At 44.0% G+C, this 15,839-nt stretch overlaps 1 protein-coding gene across 3 annotated transcripts in view; it reads right to left on the bottom strand.

The window, feature by feature from the left end:
- SCAMP5 (secretory carrier membrane protein 5) overlaps positions 1 to 15,007 on the bottom strand; it is a 28,345-nt gene extending 13,338 nt beyond the window's left edge. Inside the window, exons 1-4 of one of the 3 annotated variants that reach the window (XM_031956612.1) lie at positions 14,775 to 15,007; positions 6,382 to 6,447; positions 6,221 to 6,291; positions 1,424 to 1,552 (exon numbers count right to left, since the gene is read on the bottom strand). In XM_031956612.1, coding sequence (XP_031812472.1) covers positions 1,424 to 1,552; positions 6,221 to 6,227 — 136 coding nt within the window. In that variant the 5' untranslated portion in view covers positions 6,228 to 6,291; positions 6,382 to 6,447; positions 14,775 to 15,007. The remainder of the gene's footprint in view (positions 1 to 1,423; positions 1,553 to 6,220; positions 6,292 to 6,381; positions 6,448 to 14,774) is intronic. The other 2 variants (XM_031956610.1, XM_031956609.1) reach the window with 2 other exon arrangements.
- Between the last annotated feature and the right edge of the window lie 832 nt (positions 15,008 to 15,839).

Below are 15,839 nucleotides of genomic sequence, written 5' to 3' on the forward strand. Positions count from 1 at the left end.
CAGGGAAAAGAACAAATGAATCTTAGTTCATGAACAGGTTCAAAGAGTCCCAAGAGATGTCTCTCATTGATTCTGGGTGCTCTTCTGCACCATTCTTTCTTCAGAATCTGGAGATGGCCTCAGTCCACCCTACTGTAACTAGCTTGCTTATAATCTGAATAAAGTGTCTCTGAAAGACTTCACCCAAAAAACAGAAGGAAGCCAGTTTCTTCTACAGAACCATGGCAAGGAGCCATCTGCAAATCTGCCTTCAGATGATGGGCAGTCACTCCAGCAAAGCCCACAGCTGGGGAAGAGGTGGGGAATCAGGTGTGAGTTCCAAGCTGGGAGGAACTTGGGAATGTTTCTATTCCTGGTTTCATACCCCACCTTCTGTTCTCTAAAATGAACAGTGGTAGATGGGCTGATTGGTCAAAAACATGGTTAAATTATCCACAAAAACTCAGTTCTCGGGCCAAACATCTAGAACAGTTACTTTCTCTATAGTGTAGAGCCGTAATTCGTCAGTCCTGAACTCATTGAAGTCTGAGACCACTTCCAGAGCTTCCCCAAACTGCTACCATTAGAAAGGGAGGAAAAGAGAAGATAAGATGGGGAGAAAAAAATTACATAGAAGAGAAAGGAGACCCAAAGGGAGAAGGAGAAGAGAGGAGAAGGGAGGAGACCTCCTTAGGAAGAACATCTCCTTTTCCTCCTCCTCCTCCCCACCAACTGCTCAGAGAGAAAAAGGAACAAGTGAAGCCTCTGCCTGCTGGCCCAAAGGAAAATCTGAAGCATGGAAAGTGGAAACAAAGGCAGAGAAAAGGAAACCTTCTGACGAACAAAGGTAAGGTGGGAAAAAATGGCCCCACAGAGTATTGCTCTACAGGTCTCCAGGGCAGGTAGAGGGGAGGGAATATAAAACCCAAAGTCAGTTCTCATCCACAAGGGGCTAAAATTTTAATAAGGCATTCTATTACCTTTCCACAGCAAAGTAATTTGTTTATTATTCTCAGAGTAAAAGATAAAACTCAGGGGCCAAGTAAAGGGGGTATACATGGGTCTCTGGGGAAATGGCAAGAATCCTGGGTGGGGCTGTTTTTCCTGTAGAGTGGCTGGACAGCCCCAAGGTTCCAAAACTGAATGGACAGCTTTCTCTAGGAAGAAGTTAAATCTAGAGAGCGACTGTTTCAGATGGAACGGATAAGTTTCCCAGGTAAGCCCAGGGTTTCTTGGTGGATGGCTAGATGGGCTATGAGGCATGGGCTGGAGTTGGCAGTTGAGGTGAGTTATCATGTGATACTAAGCAGGGACCAAAATACAAGCAGACTAGGGAGGTGGAAATCCTCAGAGACCAAGCCTGTGCTCAGGGTGGTCCCCCAAACGCCCTCCATCTCCTGCACTTCTCCCCCCATCCCTTCTGCCCCAAACTGCTGATACTTACACATCCAGAGATAATAGAGGCGTTTGGTCATAGTGAGGTGCTGAGGGGGGATCTCAGCCTCGAAGTCCTGATAGAAACATGGCTTCAAAGGGATGAACTTGGGCAGGGGAGGGAAATTGTTCACTTTTTCTGCAGCAGAAACATAAATCGAGTAAGTCAAGGTCTTGATCAGATGAAATAGTATATGTAAAGCACTTTGCGATCTTAATATAAATCATTATAATAATAATTACAATAATAATGCTAGCTAGTGTTTATGGACCATGTACTACGTGCCAAACACTATACTAAGTGCTTTATAATACTGTCTTATTTGATCCTCACAACAACAACAGTTACTATTATTAACCCCATTTTACATATGAGGAAACTGAGACAAACAGATTTTGGGGATTTGGGGTTTAGAGTTTTTTGGGAGGTTGGTGACTTGCCTAAGATCATATAGCTAGTGTCTGAGACCTGATTCTAAATCAAGCCTTCCTGACTCCAGGCCAAGCTCAAGTCACTACATCACTTAAATGCAAAATATGGACCAATTCAATTCAACAAACAGTGCCAAGGAAGACAAAAACAAAAGAATAAAACCCCCGCCTTCCAGGACTTTTCATTCTGAGGAAAGGGTGATACACAGATAAATAAATACAAGATAACAGGAGAGTGAGAAAGTACTCTTCACTGGGGCAACAGGGAAGAGTTATTCATTCATTTATTTAGTTATTAACCCTTAGTATGTATTTATTCTTTCATCAAGACTCTAGCACTTTGTATGAATCTTTATCATCTTCAGTGGACAGCTAAGTGGTGCCATAATGCACGGGATCCCAAGGGTGCTGGGTATGGAGTCAGGGAGACTCCTCATCCTGAGTTCAAATTCAGCCTCAGATACTTACTAGCTGTGTGAGCCTGGGCAAGTCACTTAATCCTATTTGTCTCAGTTTTCTTATAATATGAGCCAGAGAAGAAAATGGCAACTCATTTCATTATCTTTGCCAAGAAAACCCCAAATGGATCACAAATAGTTGAAAATTACTACCTGGCTGTGTGACTGAGGGCAAGTCACTTAACCCCAATTGCCTCAGCAAAAAAATTTAATTTAATTAAAAAAATGACTGACATGACTGAATATCTTAAGTATCAGCTAACATTTTTCATCCTCTTCTCCTCTCCCCATCCTTGAAGGAAGTTAAGGATTCTAAGAAGGAAATAAATAAGAATACTACTAGTAGTACTAATATTTATATAGTATCCTTTAAATGCAGTCTCATTTGAGTATCACAACACTGTGAAAGAGAAAGCATACTGCATTTTGTTTTCTTTCTCTTTTTTTCCTTTTTGATCTGATTTTTCTTGTGTAGCATGATAATTATAGAAATATGTATGGAAAAATTGCACATATTTAACATATATCAAATTACTTGCCATACAGGGGAAGGGGCAAGGGAAAAGGAAGGAAAAATTTTTTGGAACATAGGATTTTGCAAGGGTGAATGTTGAAAATTATCTATGCATATGTTTTGAAAATAAAAAGCTTTAAAAAAAATTAGGTAGCACAGGCATTGTTTTTTTTTGTTGTTTTGTTTTGTTTTGTTTTTAATTTAATAGCCTTTTATTTACAGGTTATATGTATGGGTAACTTTACAGCATTAACAATTGCCAAACCTCTTGTTCCAATTTTTCACCTCTTACCCCCCACCCCCTCCCCCAGATGGCAGGATGACCAGTAGATGTTAAATATATTAAAATATAAATTAGATACACAATAAGTATACATGAACAAACTGTTATTTTGCTGTACAAAAAGAATCAGACTCTGAAATAATTGTACAATTAGCCTGTGAAGGAAATAAAAAATGCAGGTGGGCAAAAATATAGGGATTGGGAATTCAATGTAATGATTTTTAGTCATCTCCCAGAGTTCTTTCTCTGGGCATAGCTGGTTCAGTTCATTAGTGCTCCATTGGAAATGATTTGGTTGATCTCATTGCTGAGGATGGCCAGGTCCATCAGAACTGGTCATCATGTAGTATTGTTGTTGAAGTATATAATGATCTCCTGGTCCTAGCACAGGTATTGTTATTCCCATTTTTAAAAAGAGGAAACTTACATTAAGAGACTTGTCCATGATAACAGAGCTAGGGAATATTAGATATGGGACTTTGACCATTTTTCCAATAGCTCACGTAAATGATTGAGGGAGTGAGGGGCAAAAAAATTAGAGGAACATAACTGGCCCCTTCTCTAGGCAGGATTGCTTTTAACTCAACTATCCTCCTTAGGGGACAGCCTATTGTGCCATGGGGACCTTAATACCTGTAAGTCAGAATGACAAGATCTCTACAGTAGGATGGGAATATTCATGCTGGAGAGTACTCATTCTTTCTCCACCAAGGAAATGACTTGAGATCAGAGTTTAGACCTGGCCAGACCAATCTGTCAGCAGCCAAATTGAGTCACAAGAACTGCTGAGTTTTTAGGAATCTGGCTCTTGGGAAACTTATATTTAATGAGAAACTACTTGTTCTTCTCAGCCTCAGAGAAAAGAAGGAACAATGAACTGAAGTTATAGGGAAGCAATTGTAGGCTCAATATAACTGAAAACTTCTTAAGTTATAGCTATTCAAAAATGAAAAAGACTTTGTAGGTAGTAAGTTTCCTGTTCCTGGAGGCCTTCAAATAGGGGAGTTAGAAGTGATATCCTTTAGAAGGCATCCCTATTGAGGTAAGAGTTAGATTAGATATTCTTGGAGATATCTCTCAACTCAGATATCTTTAAAATCGATAGTGTCCTTCCCACCTTCTCCTGAATTGAAGAGATCTGAGTCAAAGGTCCACAGGGATAGGAATGGGGTCTTGACCTGTAATTTTATTAAGGAGTACCAAGTGAGGCATTCACTCCAACAATGCTGAATGGCACCTCTAGCTGCCAAGGGCTTTCAAAGGATGACTTCCCTTGAGTCACAATACTAGTAAGGGTCAGAGGAAAGACCTGAATCCAGGTTACTTTGGCTCGCAGGCCAGTTCTGTATCTATTATGCTCTGTTGTCTTTAGGTTAGGAAACTGGGGCTCAGAACAACGAAGAGAGCAAAGCAGTCTAAACAGACAAGACCAAAGAATACATTTTCCTTTTCCTTTTTGAGAGAAAATTAATCTTTATTTGTTGTTTCATTTATCAATTTATTTTTAGCATTGATTCATTTTTAATTTTGAGTTCCAAATTCTCTCCTTCTATCCAGCCCTTTCCCCATCCATTAAGAAGCCATGTAAATTATAGCCATTACACATGTGACATCAAGTAAAACATATTTCTATATTAACCATGTTGCAAAAAAAAAGCAAGAAAAATCAAATGAAAATAGCATTTTCAGTTTCCACTCAAGAGTTCATCAATTCTCTTGCTGGAGGTGGATAGCATTTGTTTTTTATCGTGGTTATTTTAGAATTGTCTTTGGCATTAATCAGACGGTCTTTTACAAGTAATCATTGTTACAATATTTCTATTATTGTATACAATATTCTCTTGGTTCTGCTCAATTTCTTTTGCATCAGTTCTTCCTAAGTTTGTCTGAAACCATCCTGTTCACCATTGCTTATTGCACAAGAGTACTGCATCACAATCATATACAACTTGTTCAGCCATTCTCTAGTTGATAGGCATTCCTTCAGTTTCTACTTCTGTGACACCATAAAAAAAGAGCTGCTATAAATTATATATATATATACATACATACATACATACACAAAAATATATATGTATATATACACATGTCCTTTTCCCTTTTGTTAGGCAATTTGATAAGTGCAAGGTGGTATCTCAGTGTTGTTTTAATTCACATTCCTCTCATCAATAGTGATTTCCTGCATTTTTTATATGACTATTAACAGTTTTAACTTCTTATTCTGAAAGCTGCTTACCTGCCATTCATCTCCTCTGAGGATTTATCAATTGGGGAATGGCTCTTATTTTTATAAATTTGACCCAATTCTCTACATATTTGAAAAATGAAGTGTTTATCAGAGAAATTAGAAGGAAAGCAGGAAACTAAGGGGTAAATTATATAGTACCCCTTAGTTTCCTGCTTTCCTTCTAATTTGACCACAATAGTCTGTATTCAGATCTCTCCTCTGTTCCTTATTACCTATGCCCAATAATGATTTATTGATGAAGTCAATTAACTTTAATTTCCTCATCCAGAAAATGAAGGGTTTGGTCTAAACCAGAGATGAGAAACATCTGGCCTATGGGTCATACTTTAAGGCATGTGAAATCATTTGGTCTGGCCCTGCCAAGGTAATCGCAGTTCTAGCCATCATATTAGGGTGAGTTAATTAAATGTTTGACCAAATATAGAAGGCTAATTTTAAGGTAATAATTTTGCATGGCCTGTAAATGATATTATAAATATTCAAATGACCCTTGACAGAAAAAAAGGTTCCACCCCACCCACCCATCCCCAGTCTAATCAATTACTAAAAGTCCTTTGAGCATTATGATCTCATAAAATGCATAGAGGTGAATTTCAACTCAGTCTAAAGAAGCATTTTCAAAAAATAGCATGGGACAATAATGAAACAGGCTTGCCCATCATTGGAAGTATTAGAGCAGCTCCAATCAGGACAGCTGAATAAGAAATCATTGCATTGGGTGAGATAGTTAAAGTTCCTTGCACAGCTAAGATTCTTATTCTATCCTCAATGGAATGTCAGGATTCAGTTTGGGTATTTAAGCCAGTCTACCCACTACTTCCATTCTGATCCCCAAAAAATATCCCCTTTACATCCTCAGCATCCCTCCTTACCTGCCATTGTGATATCAGTCCTTGACACTCAGGTGCAGCCACGGATCTATCCACGTCTTCTTGGTCCTGAGCTGAAAGACAGAACAGAGGGAAGCCAGGATTACAGCATGGTATGGCAGTATTCCTTTGGCCCCTTGTACTCATCTTCTGAGAAATACTACCTGCAGCTGAGGCCAGGAAGTCAGAACCTTGAACTTCCTCCCTGAGAATCGTTGGAGGAATGGTATCTAGGGATAAACAATGAGAAAATCTTGACTCCAATGCTAATATCCTCCATCCTCACAAGAGAGAAGTTGGGGCTACAAGCAAAGGACCTGCAGATTAGTGATCCACATATTCAGATCAGGGAAGCGCTAACTCTCTTGTCTCCTTCTGCAAGTCTTGCCCAATTATCCCACTCCATCTCCTGACAAAAATACATAGTTTCATATTCTACCAACCTGAGCATTCCAAGTATCTAACCCTTTCCACCCAATGTTCTCTCTGTATTCCAAGCATATTAAACTTTAAGATCTCGGTCATATTTCTTTCTCTGTGTAGATGTTTCCTCACTTTAAAAAATTTTTCCATAATAGCCATGTTGCAGGGGTAGGAGAAAGGAAAGATGGAAAGGAAGAAGGGAGGAAGGGAGGGAGAGAGAGAGAGAAGAAGAAGAAGAAGAAGAGGAAGAAGAGAAAGAAGAGGAAGAAGAAGAAGGAAGAAACAAGGGAGGGACAGAATGAGGGAGAGAGAGGAAGAGACAGAGACAGAAAGAAAAGAAGGAAGGAAGAAAAAAGGAGAAAGGAATAGAGGGAGGGAGAGAGGGAAGGAAGGAGAGAGGAAGGGAAAAAAATAGTCCTTTAATCTGGACTCAAGACTTTAGCTCTCTGGAAGTTAACAGCATTTTTCATCATGGATACTTTGGAATTGTCTTGGTTTCTTGTCTTGATCACAGTAACTAAGTCTTTTACAGTTGATCACTGTTACAATATTGCTGTTCTTGTGCACAATGTTTATTTTTTAATGAGAAGGATGATCCTAGATCTCTTCCAGCTCTAAGTTCTATGATCCTATTAGCCAAGACCCCATACTGTCAAAAGGAATAGTAGGGGGAGTTCCATACAGGAGGAAGACACATGGTCAAGGGTTTTCCCCTAACAGACTGACCCCGCCCCCAGATTGGGCTGATGCTCTAAGACTGAACCCTAGCATTGGTCATAGGATGAGTATCAAATCTTGACTACTGATGAGCTCTAATTTTGGACATACACTGATCCCTATAGCTAGCCAAAGAAAGGTCCTTAAATTACGACTTCAGACTGGTGTCCTAACTTTGATCACAGACTCAACCACAGACTGACCTCTCACCCTAGCCAGAATGACCTCTTGAACACAGTTACAAGTTCTCATAAACCTGGCCAAAAATTGACCTCCTACTTCTAGTCACAGACTGACCTTCCAAACCTGTCCATGAGCAAAAGTCTACCATTAAAGAGTGATTCCTAACCCCACTCTCAGAACAATTTGTCCTCTAAGTGTCTCCCACTAATCAGAAGAAGAAAGACTCAATAGAGCCCATTTCTACCCTTGGATATATAACTCAAAAAATATCATCTTTGTGTATTAAGAACAACATACAGAAAAATATGGCTTAGCAAGGACATGAGAGTAGGAGATGGATAGAAGGGCGGAAGGATGGATGGATGGATGGAGACAGATAGACAATATTTATTTAGTACTTATTGAATACTATTGTATACTACATTGTATACTAGGCCCTGTGCTAAATGCTGAGAATACAAATGCAAAAAGACAAGGCAGTTTATACCTTGAAGAGAAGGAAAGGAAGGACATCTGTAGAGCAGAGGTCTCTCAGGGCAATATTTTCTTGAAGTAGTCATGCAGCAGACAAGAAATATAGGTAATATAGGTAAGATATTTAGGATTTTTTATTCTAAAATGATAGCAAAATGGGGTCACCAATCAAGAAAGGAAGGTCTCAGACAGGAGATCTCTGGGAATGCATCAGAGGTAAGGAGAAAGAAAAGGACTCCAGAGAATCCAGGTATAGCCTCAATGGGTCTCAGTCTTTTCATCTATAAAATGGGGATAGAGAGGAAGGATTTAAGGAAGGGGAAATGGCAATCCACTTTTCCCCAAGTGTGTGAAAAGGAATGAATGACCATCTTTTAGGGACATTATATGACCTTGTTAATTATTAATAACAAATCTAATCCTCCCTAGGTTTTGAGCATAGATTTAGAGTTGAATGGAATCTAAGAAGCCATCTCATATAACTTTCATTTTGCAGATAAGGAAATTGAAAACCAGAAAGAGGAAATGATTTCCTTAAGATAACCAAATCAGTAAATGACAGAGCCAGAATTTGGCAGATCCTTTACTTCCAAGTCCTAAAAATTTTCCATTATATCTCACTGCCTCAAAATAAAAACTAAAAGTCCTATGGAGACCTTAGAAGTAATTTGGTCCAATCATCTCACGTTATAGATGAAGAAAGTGGAACCCAAAGATATTACATAACTTGCCTAGTCTTTCAGGTACTATTTAAACTATTTAAAGTCAGGTCCAGGTACTATTTAAAACAGAATTTGGACTCAGGTCCTGTGATTCCAAATACTCCTTCTTTCCACTACACCATATCCAAGAATTTAAAAGTTGAAAGGAACCTCAGGGGCAATCACATCCAAGCTATGTTCCAAGAGGTTAAAAGCCAAATTGTCCAAACTGATCTGTTTTCCATTCCATCAACAAAACATTTCAGGTCTCATGTCTCTGTGCCTTTGTGTGTCCACACTCAGTCCTTAATTTCATCTCTTAGAATTTCCATCTTCCTTCAAAGAAAACGCAAAGGAAAAACTCAACTGCCATTACCTATGTGAGGCCTTCCTGCTCTTCCACCCCATCTTCCAACTGTTAGTGCCTTTCCCTGGGAGATGAGAAACTATTTTGGATTTGTTTATCTTTCTACATGTTGTTTCCTACTCTCTAGCCCCAACAGACTGGAAGCCCTTTGAAGGCAGGGACTATTGTGGGTTTTATTTTTTAATCCCTAAGACCTAGCAGAGTTTCTACTACATTGGAGATATTTAATAAACACTTATTAAGTTAAATTAAATGAATATAAAGAATCTTACTCTCCTATCATCTCATGTGCTATAAAACCGGGAGACCAGGATGAGATATTGGACCATTTTATAGATGGAGATGACTAAGATATTGAACAAAAAAAAAGACATTCATGACCATACAAGCATATCAGGAATAAATCTGATGCTAAAATTCAGGCCTTTTTTTCACACCTTCTCCTCATGAATTAGTAAAACTGGAAGTACTCAACTCAGAGAAATCTAAACTTCTGCTACTCCCCAAGTACACAGAGAAAATTTTACTGACATAATACCCTCCTTCTCAGTATTCCTACTTTCTTGGACACATCTTGTTCTTTCTCAGATCATCTCATTTTGTAGTTGGATCATATTCACATTGTCCTTGAATCACACTTTTTATATCCCCCCTCCCTCTTCATCCTAATTGCCTACTCCAGATACCTGAAATCTATTAATATTCTTCCCAAAACAGTTTCTATGGTATCATTGCCATACTCAAGAAGTCACAGTAGCTCTCTATTGCCTATAAAGTTCAAATATAAACTTTTCTACCTGGCATTCAATGTTTTCCATCAACAAACTATTTCTTTGGGAGTAGGGACTATCTTGCCTTCCTGTTTGAATTCTCAAGTTTATACAGTGCATTACACATAAAGAATACTTAATGAATGTTATTCCCATCTTATTTTTGTTTCCTTCATCACTAACTTCATATTACTTCCAGAAATGACCTTCTGTCCTATTGAGACCATTCTATTCACTATTCCTTACCATGACTTCCTTGTGTCTCTGATCCTGTTACACTATTCATTGATTTAATACAAAGACAAAAACAGAAACAGTATTTGCTCTTCTCATCATAACTAAAATGCTCTTTCTAACTTCTTGTCTCTGATTGTATAAGTCCCACCAATCCTTTACGATCTACCTCAAATCCCCTCTCCTTTTAGGAAGCCCGGTAAGAACAACCTGGTCCACATTGACTGATTTATTCCTACTTGTCTAAACACTCATTTGCTACTTAGAGAATCATGGAATTTCAACCTGGAAAGAACTTGGAGATCTTCTATTCTAATGCTCTCAAGTCATCTTGCACTGTGGACTCTTCCTCTTTTTTACCCTCCCTAACAATTCTCCCAGAAGAAAAGGACCCTAGTTTATATCCTTTATATTCCTAGTACCTAGTACAGAGTAAGATGCTCCATAAATGCTTATTGTAAATGACATCAACAATGATTGCTCTCCCACCAACTTGCATTAATGAGTTCTCTGATTAATTTGAAGAACATATATTGTGATGAGCCTTTGAATTTTTTCTTGCTGAGGGTGAACTGATTCACTATTGATTATTGACACCACATGTTGACAAAAACAACCACATTAATAGATCAGAGCCACTTCTTTTTGTTGATACCCTGCAGAAAGCAAGGAGTTGAAGAGTCCAGCTCTTAAACTTTCCCCCCCTTTTCTGAGCATTAATCTAACTGGCCATCTCCCCTTTAGCTCCAAAGGTTGCAGTATCTTGGTCCGAAAGGTTGTAGCAATTGGGGCAGTGGTGGAAAAGCAAATTTCTAGATTCTAAGTAGCTGCACCTAGCCCTGGAAAAGCAGTGCTAGAGGAACATGAAAGCTGCATATGTTCCCAATTAAAGTGGGACTAGATGGCCAAGTATTAGGAGTCCTGGAATCTAATCTAGATTGAAAAAAAAAAGAGTTATTGAGCATTATCAGCATCTTTTAGGGGTAGAAGAGAGGAGAAAAATTATATATATATATATATATATATATATATATATATATATATTTTTTTTTTTTTTTTTTTTTTTCCCCTCAGCTATTGCTTTTGTTTTTCACTTGTTATCAGTCATGACCAACTCTTCATGACCCCATTTAGGATTTTCTTGGTAAAGATATTGGAGTAGTTTGCCATTTCCTTCTCCAGCTCATCTTACAGATGAAGAAACTGAGACAAATAGAATTAAGTGACTTGCCCAGGATCGAATAGTTGGATTTACACTTAGGAAGGGAAGTCTTCCCAGCTGCAGACCCAGCACTCTATCCACTGAGACAACTTAGTTGTCCCCAACTTATTCAAATGGTGAAAGTTAAATAGGAAAAGTTACTTCTACAATGAACTTTAAATTCAGAGAGTAAACTATATAATATGACTTCCAAAAAGGGTAATAAGATCTTAGATTACTTTAAGATATCAGAAGAAAAAAAAAAGTCACCATCCTGCTATATCCAGAATTGCTAATTTTGAAAGAGCCTCAGAATTCACCCAACCCAACCTGTACCTTTACAGGAATCCCTTTTCTACAATATCAGTAAGTGACCTTCCAACCTTTTCTTAAAATTGCTTCTTGACTTGACTCTCCTGAGAAAGAATAGTCATTTCTTAGGAAGCCCTTGGTTCTAACCATTAGGAAGGTTTCTCCCATACATCAAGCATTAATCTGTCACTCTGAGACTTTTCTTCCCTAGTCAAGCTACATTCAGTTCTGGGTCTCACATTTCAGAAAGGATATTGATAAGCTAGAAGCTGTCCAGGGGAGGACAATCAGAACTGGGAATGGACTTGAAAACATGTCAAGGAGAATGGAATAAAAGAGTTAGGGGCTATCTGACCTGAAGAAAAACTAGAGCAAAAGGATGGGCTAGGGAGAGTTATGTTTACTGTCTACAACAGAAGTGGGGAACCTCTTTTCTGCCAAGAGCCATTTGGATTTTATAACATCATTCACAGATCACACAAAAGTGTTCTACTTAGGCTTTAGCTCACCATTGCCTGTAGTTGCCTTAGCTAATGCTTTTGTTTGGTCTTATTCAGGCTGGACGTTCCCCACCCCACTCTACAAGAATATGTAGGGCTGAGGGTTTAGACTTGTCACACTTGGCTAGAGAGAACAGAATTTCAGGTCAATGCAAGAAAGAATGATCCTAACATGGAATGAGCTGCTAAATATGGAAGTGACTTCTTTGTCACCTGAAGTCTTCAAGCAAAGTCTGAATGTTCACTTGTTGAGGATGGTGTAGGCAGGATTTCTGCTCAGGTGGAGATGGATGATCTCTGAGCCTCTTTGCAACTCTGATACTTTGATTCTATGTGGCTCCTGACACTGTTGCTTCACGGAGCTCTGAGAAAATGCCTTCTGGGACATCATCATGGGGAAATGGAGCTATAGTGCAGAGGAAAGAGCCTGCTCTGGGAATCAGGAGACCTGGATTCTCTTTCTAGCTGTGCTATTTACTAAGTCTATGACCTTGGAAAAATGTCATTCCCTTCACTGGCCTTTAGTTTCCTTCTCTGTGAAATCAGGGTATCAGACCATCTAGTCTAATCTATTAGACTAGATGGTCTCTAAAGGCCTTCTAAGCTCTGACTCCATAAGCAGAGGAAAAGGTACTGGGGGTAAGGAAGATGAGTTTCCCGGAAGGAATTACAGAATAGAAAACCAGAGGGAAGAATTAACTTACAAGCTCTCTCCAAAGAGGTCAAAACACTTTATATCCATTATCCTGCACACTGTTCCATATCCCCCATGAAAAGTGATGGGGGCTGCAATTGTCTAGGGAAAGCCTGGGCACAGGAGAGTGGAAGCAATTTGTTGCTCTCGGTAAGAAAAGCAATCCAGGAGCCCTAAGCCCCAAGTCTCAAGGCTCAAGCTTTGCTAAGTATGTGCTCCCCCTTTTATATTCAAATCCCAAAGACGCCGAGCCTTGCCTAGGTAGCTTGGGTTCTCCCATCCAAAGCCGCCACATCCCACTTCGGGATGTTCTCCCCCACCCCCAATCAGGGAAGCCATGTACCTGGTTCTCCGGCACGTAGCTCAGAGCCAAGGCCCAGGCCAGCCCAGAGGGATCCCAGTGACTTTCTCATCGGGGTGTCCCATCGTCCCCACTAACTGAGCTCCCTAGGGGATCAGAAGAGAGCTAATCTAGTTCGGCCCCAAAATTGTACGCAGAAGGAAACGGGCTCAAAGGGATTAAGTCCCTTATCCAAGGTCACCCAGGTAACAGCAGACAGGCAGGGGACTGGAGTCCAGGTCCCGATTTCGGCTCCGTGCCCTTTCCCAGGGCACGCAGCAGACCCGACGGCGCCCGCTCCCCGGCTCCTCTCCCCCCGGGCGGCCTAGCCCAGCCTGGGGGCGCACAGTCACTTCCTAAAGGTTTCTCCAAACACCGACAAGCGAGATGCCCGGGACCCTACGGGGGCGCCCAGGACTTCGCCACCCCAAGCACTCGCACGGGAGCTCCCGAGCCGGGCCCGGCCCTGGCCGTGTCCGCCTTCTATCCCCCGCAACCTGTCAGGCTGAGGCTCGGGATTAAAAGCCGTGCGGGATTCCGCGGGCAAGCCCCAGACCGGCCTGGAGAACGGCCCCGCCAGACCCCCTTCTCCCCCGCCCGGACCCCCCTCCCCCGCGGGACCCCCTTCCCCCCCTCGGGACCCCCTTCTCCCGCGCCCGGACCCCCCTCCCCCGCCCGGACCCCCTTCTCCCCCTCGGGACCCCCTTCTCCCCCTGGGGACCCCCTTCTCCTCCTCCCCAAGCACTCGCACGGGAGCTCCCGAGCCGGGCCCGGCCCTGGCCGTGTCCGCCTTCTATCCCCCGCAACCTGTCAGGCTGAGGCTCGGGATTAAAAGCCGTGCGGGATTCCGCGGGCAAGCCCCAGACCGGCCTGGAGAACGGCCCCGCCAGACCCCCTTCTCCCCCGCCCGGACCCCCCTCCCCCGCGGGACCCCCTTCTCCCCCTCGGGACCCCCTTCTCCCCCGCCCGGACCCCCCTCCCCCGCCCGGACCCCCTTCTCCCCCGCGGGATCCCCTCTCCCCCGCCCGGACCCCTTCTCCCCCGCGGGACCCCCTTCTCCCCCACCCGGACCCCCTCTCCCCCGCCCGGACCCCTTCTCCCGCGCCCGCCCACGGCAGGGAAGGTGATAGAAGGAGGGAATATCAGAGCAGGCAGGGCCGAGAAGGTGGATTCTCAGGAGCTGGAAACTCAATGGCATCAGGTCCTGCAGCCTTACGTCAATGGAAGGGGGAGGGGGTAGCGCCGAGAGAGGAAGATGAGGGAAGGATGGAGGGAGAGGGGGCTGCGCCGGGGCCTCGGGTGGCGCCCTAACCTGCGGGCTCCTGCGGCCTCCCCACCTGCAGCAGAAGCCGCGCCTCCCCCCTGCAAGGGACGCCCCCCCAAGCCTGCCGAAGGTCACCTCGGCCCTCCTCGCCGCCTCTGCAGGTAAAGGGCGCAACGCGGAAGGCAGCAGGAGGGGCTCAGCCCCCCAGCCCAGGGGGTCCGGTGCGTCCGCGCCCCGTCCTCTGCAGCAGAGCCTGAAGCTCCAAGACCGGAGCCGTAATCCCGGATCTCTGGGGCGAGGGACAGCGGCGGCCGGCCGGGCCCCCCTCCCCCTCTCCCTCCCCCTCCCCCCGCCCGAGGCCCGGGCCCACCACTCACCCACCCGAGGGCCGCTCCGCAGCCGGAGACTGGGGGCAGGGGGGGAGAAAATCTGTGAGCCGCCGCGCGGCGCGGTGCAGCGCTCGGCCCGCCAGGCAGAGCGGACGCTGCCCTCGGAATGGTGCAGCCCCTCCGCGCCAGGCTTCGGGGCTGGGAGGGGGCAAGCGCGCGCCCGCGAGCCGGCTCCTCCTCGCGCTCCCGCTCCCGCAGCAGCACCGCCGCCGCCGCCGCCCCCTCCTGCAGCAGGGCCTCTCGCGAGAGTCCCCCTCCCCCTCCGCGCGCCGCACCCTCCCCCAATGGGCTCAGAGTCCAGCTCCACTCTCCGGGTTGTCGCGAGAGAGCGGCCAACAGGCTGCCGCGGCCCCCACGGCGCTGTCCGAGGTGCTGCGGCAAGGGCTTGCAGGACCCAGGCGGGCCAGCAGGGGGCGATGCGGGGCGGAGGCCGCGAGCGCGAGGGGATGCCGGAGGGAAGGAAGGAGTGCGGGAGAGCCGGTGACGAGGAGCGGGGGGAGGAGAAGCGGCAGCGAAAAGGGGGGGGGGGGGGGGGGCGCAAATGCGAGGGAGCCGGAGCCAGGGAGGCGCGAGGCGGTGACACCTACAACAGACCAGTCAGTCAGGAAAGGGAGAGAGCAGAGACAGAGGCAGAGACAGAGACAGAGAGAGAGAGACAGAGACAGAGACAGAGAGAGACAGAGAGAAAGAGACAGAGAGAGGGAGACAGAGACAGAGAGAGAGAGGAGAGAGAGAGAGACAGAGACAGAGAGAGAGAGAGGCGGGGAGAATGAGAGGGAGACAAGGAGAGCGAGAGAGAGAGACAGAGAGAGAGAAAGGGAAGAAGGAAGGGAAAGAGAAAGAGACAGAGACAGTGAGACAGTAAGAGAGACAAAGACAGAAAGAAAGAGACAGAGGAAAAGCGAGAGAGAGTAGGACAAGAACAAGAAGGAAGAGGAAGAAGAGGAAGGCATAGAGAGGGAAGGAGGGAGAGAAAGAAAGAGGGAAGAAGGGAGAGGGAGAGAAAAAAAGGAAGAGAGGAAGAGATCTCTCCATTCCCCATCTATAAAATAA

The sequence above is a fragment of the Sarcophilus harrisii genome, chromosome 2, assembly GCF_902635505.1.
Source record: "Sarcophilus harrisii chromosome 2, mSarHar1.11, whole genome shotgun sequence".
NCBI lineage: Eukaryota > Metazoa > Chordata > Mammalia > Dasyuromorphia > Dasyuridae > Sarcophilus > Sarcophilus harrisii.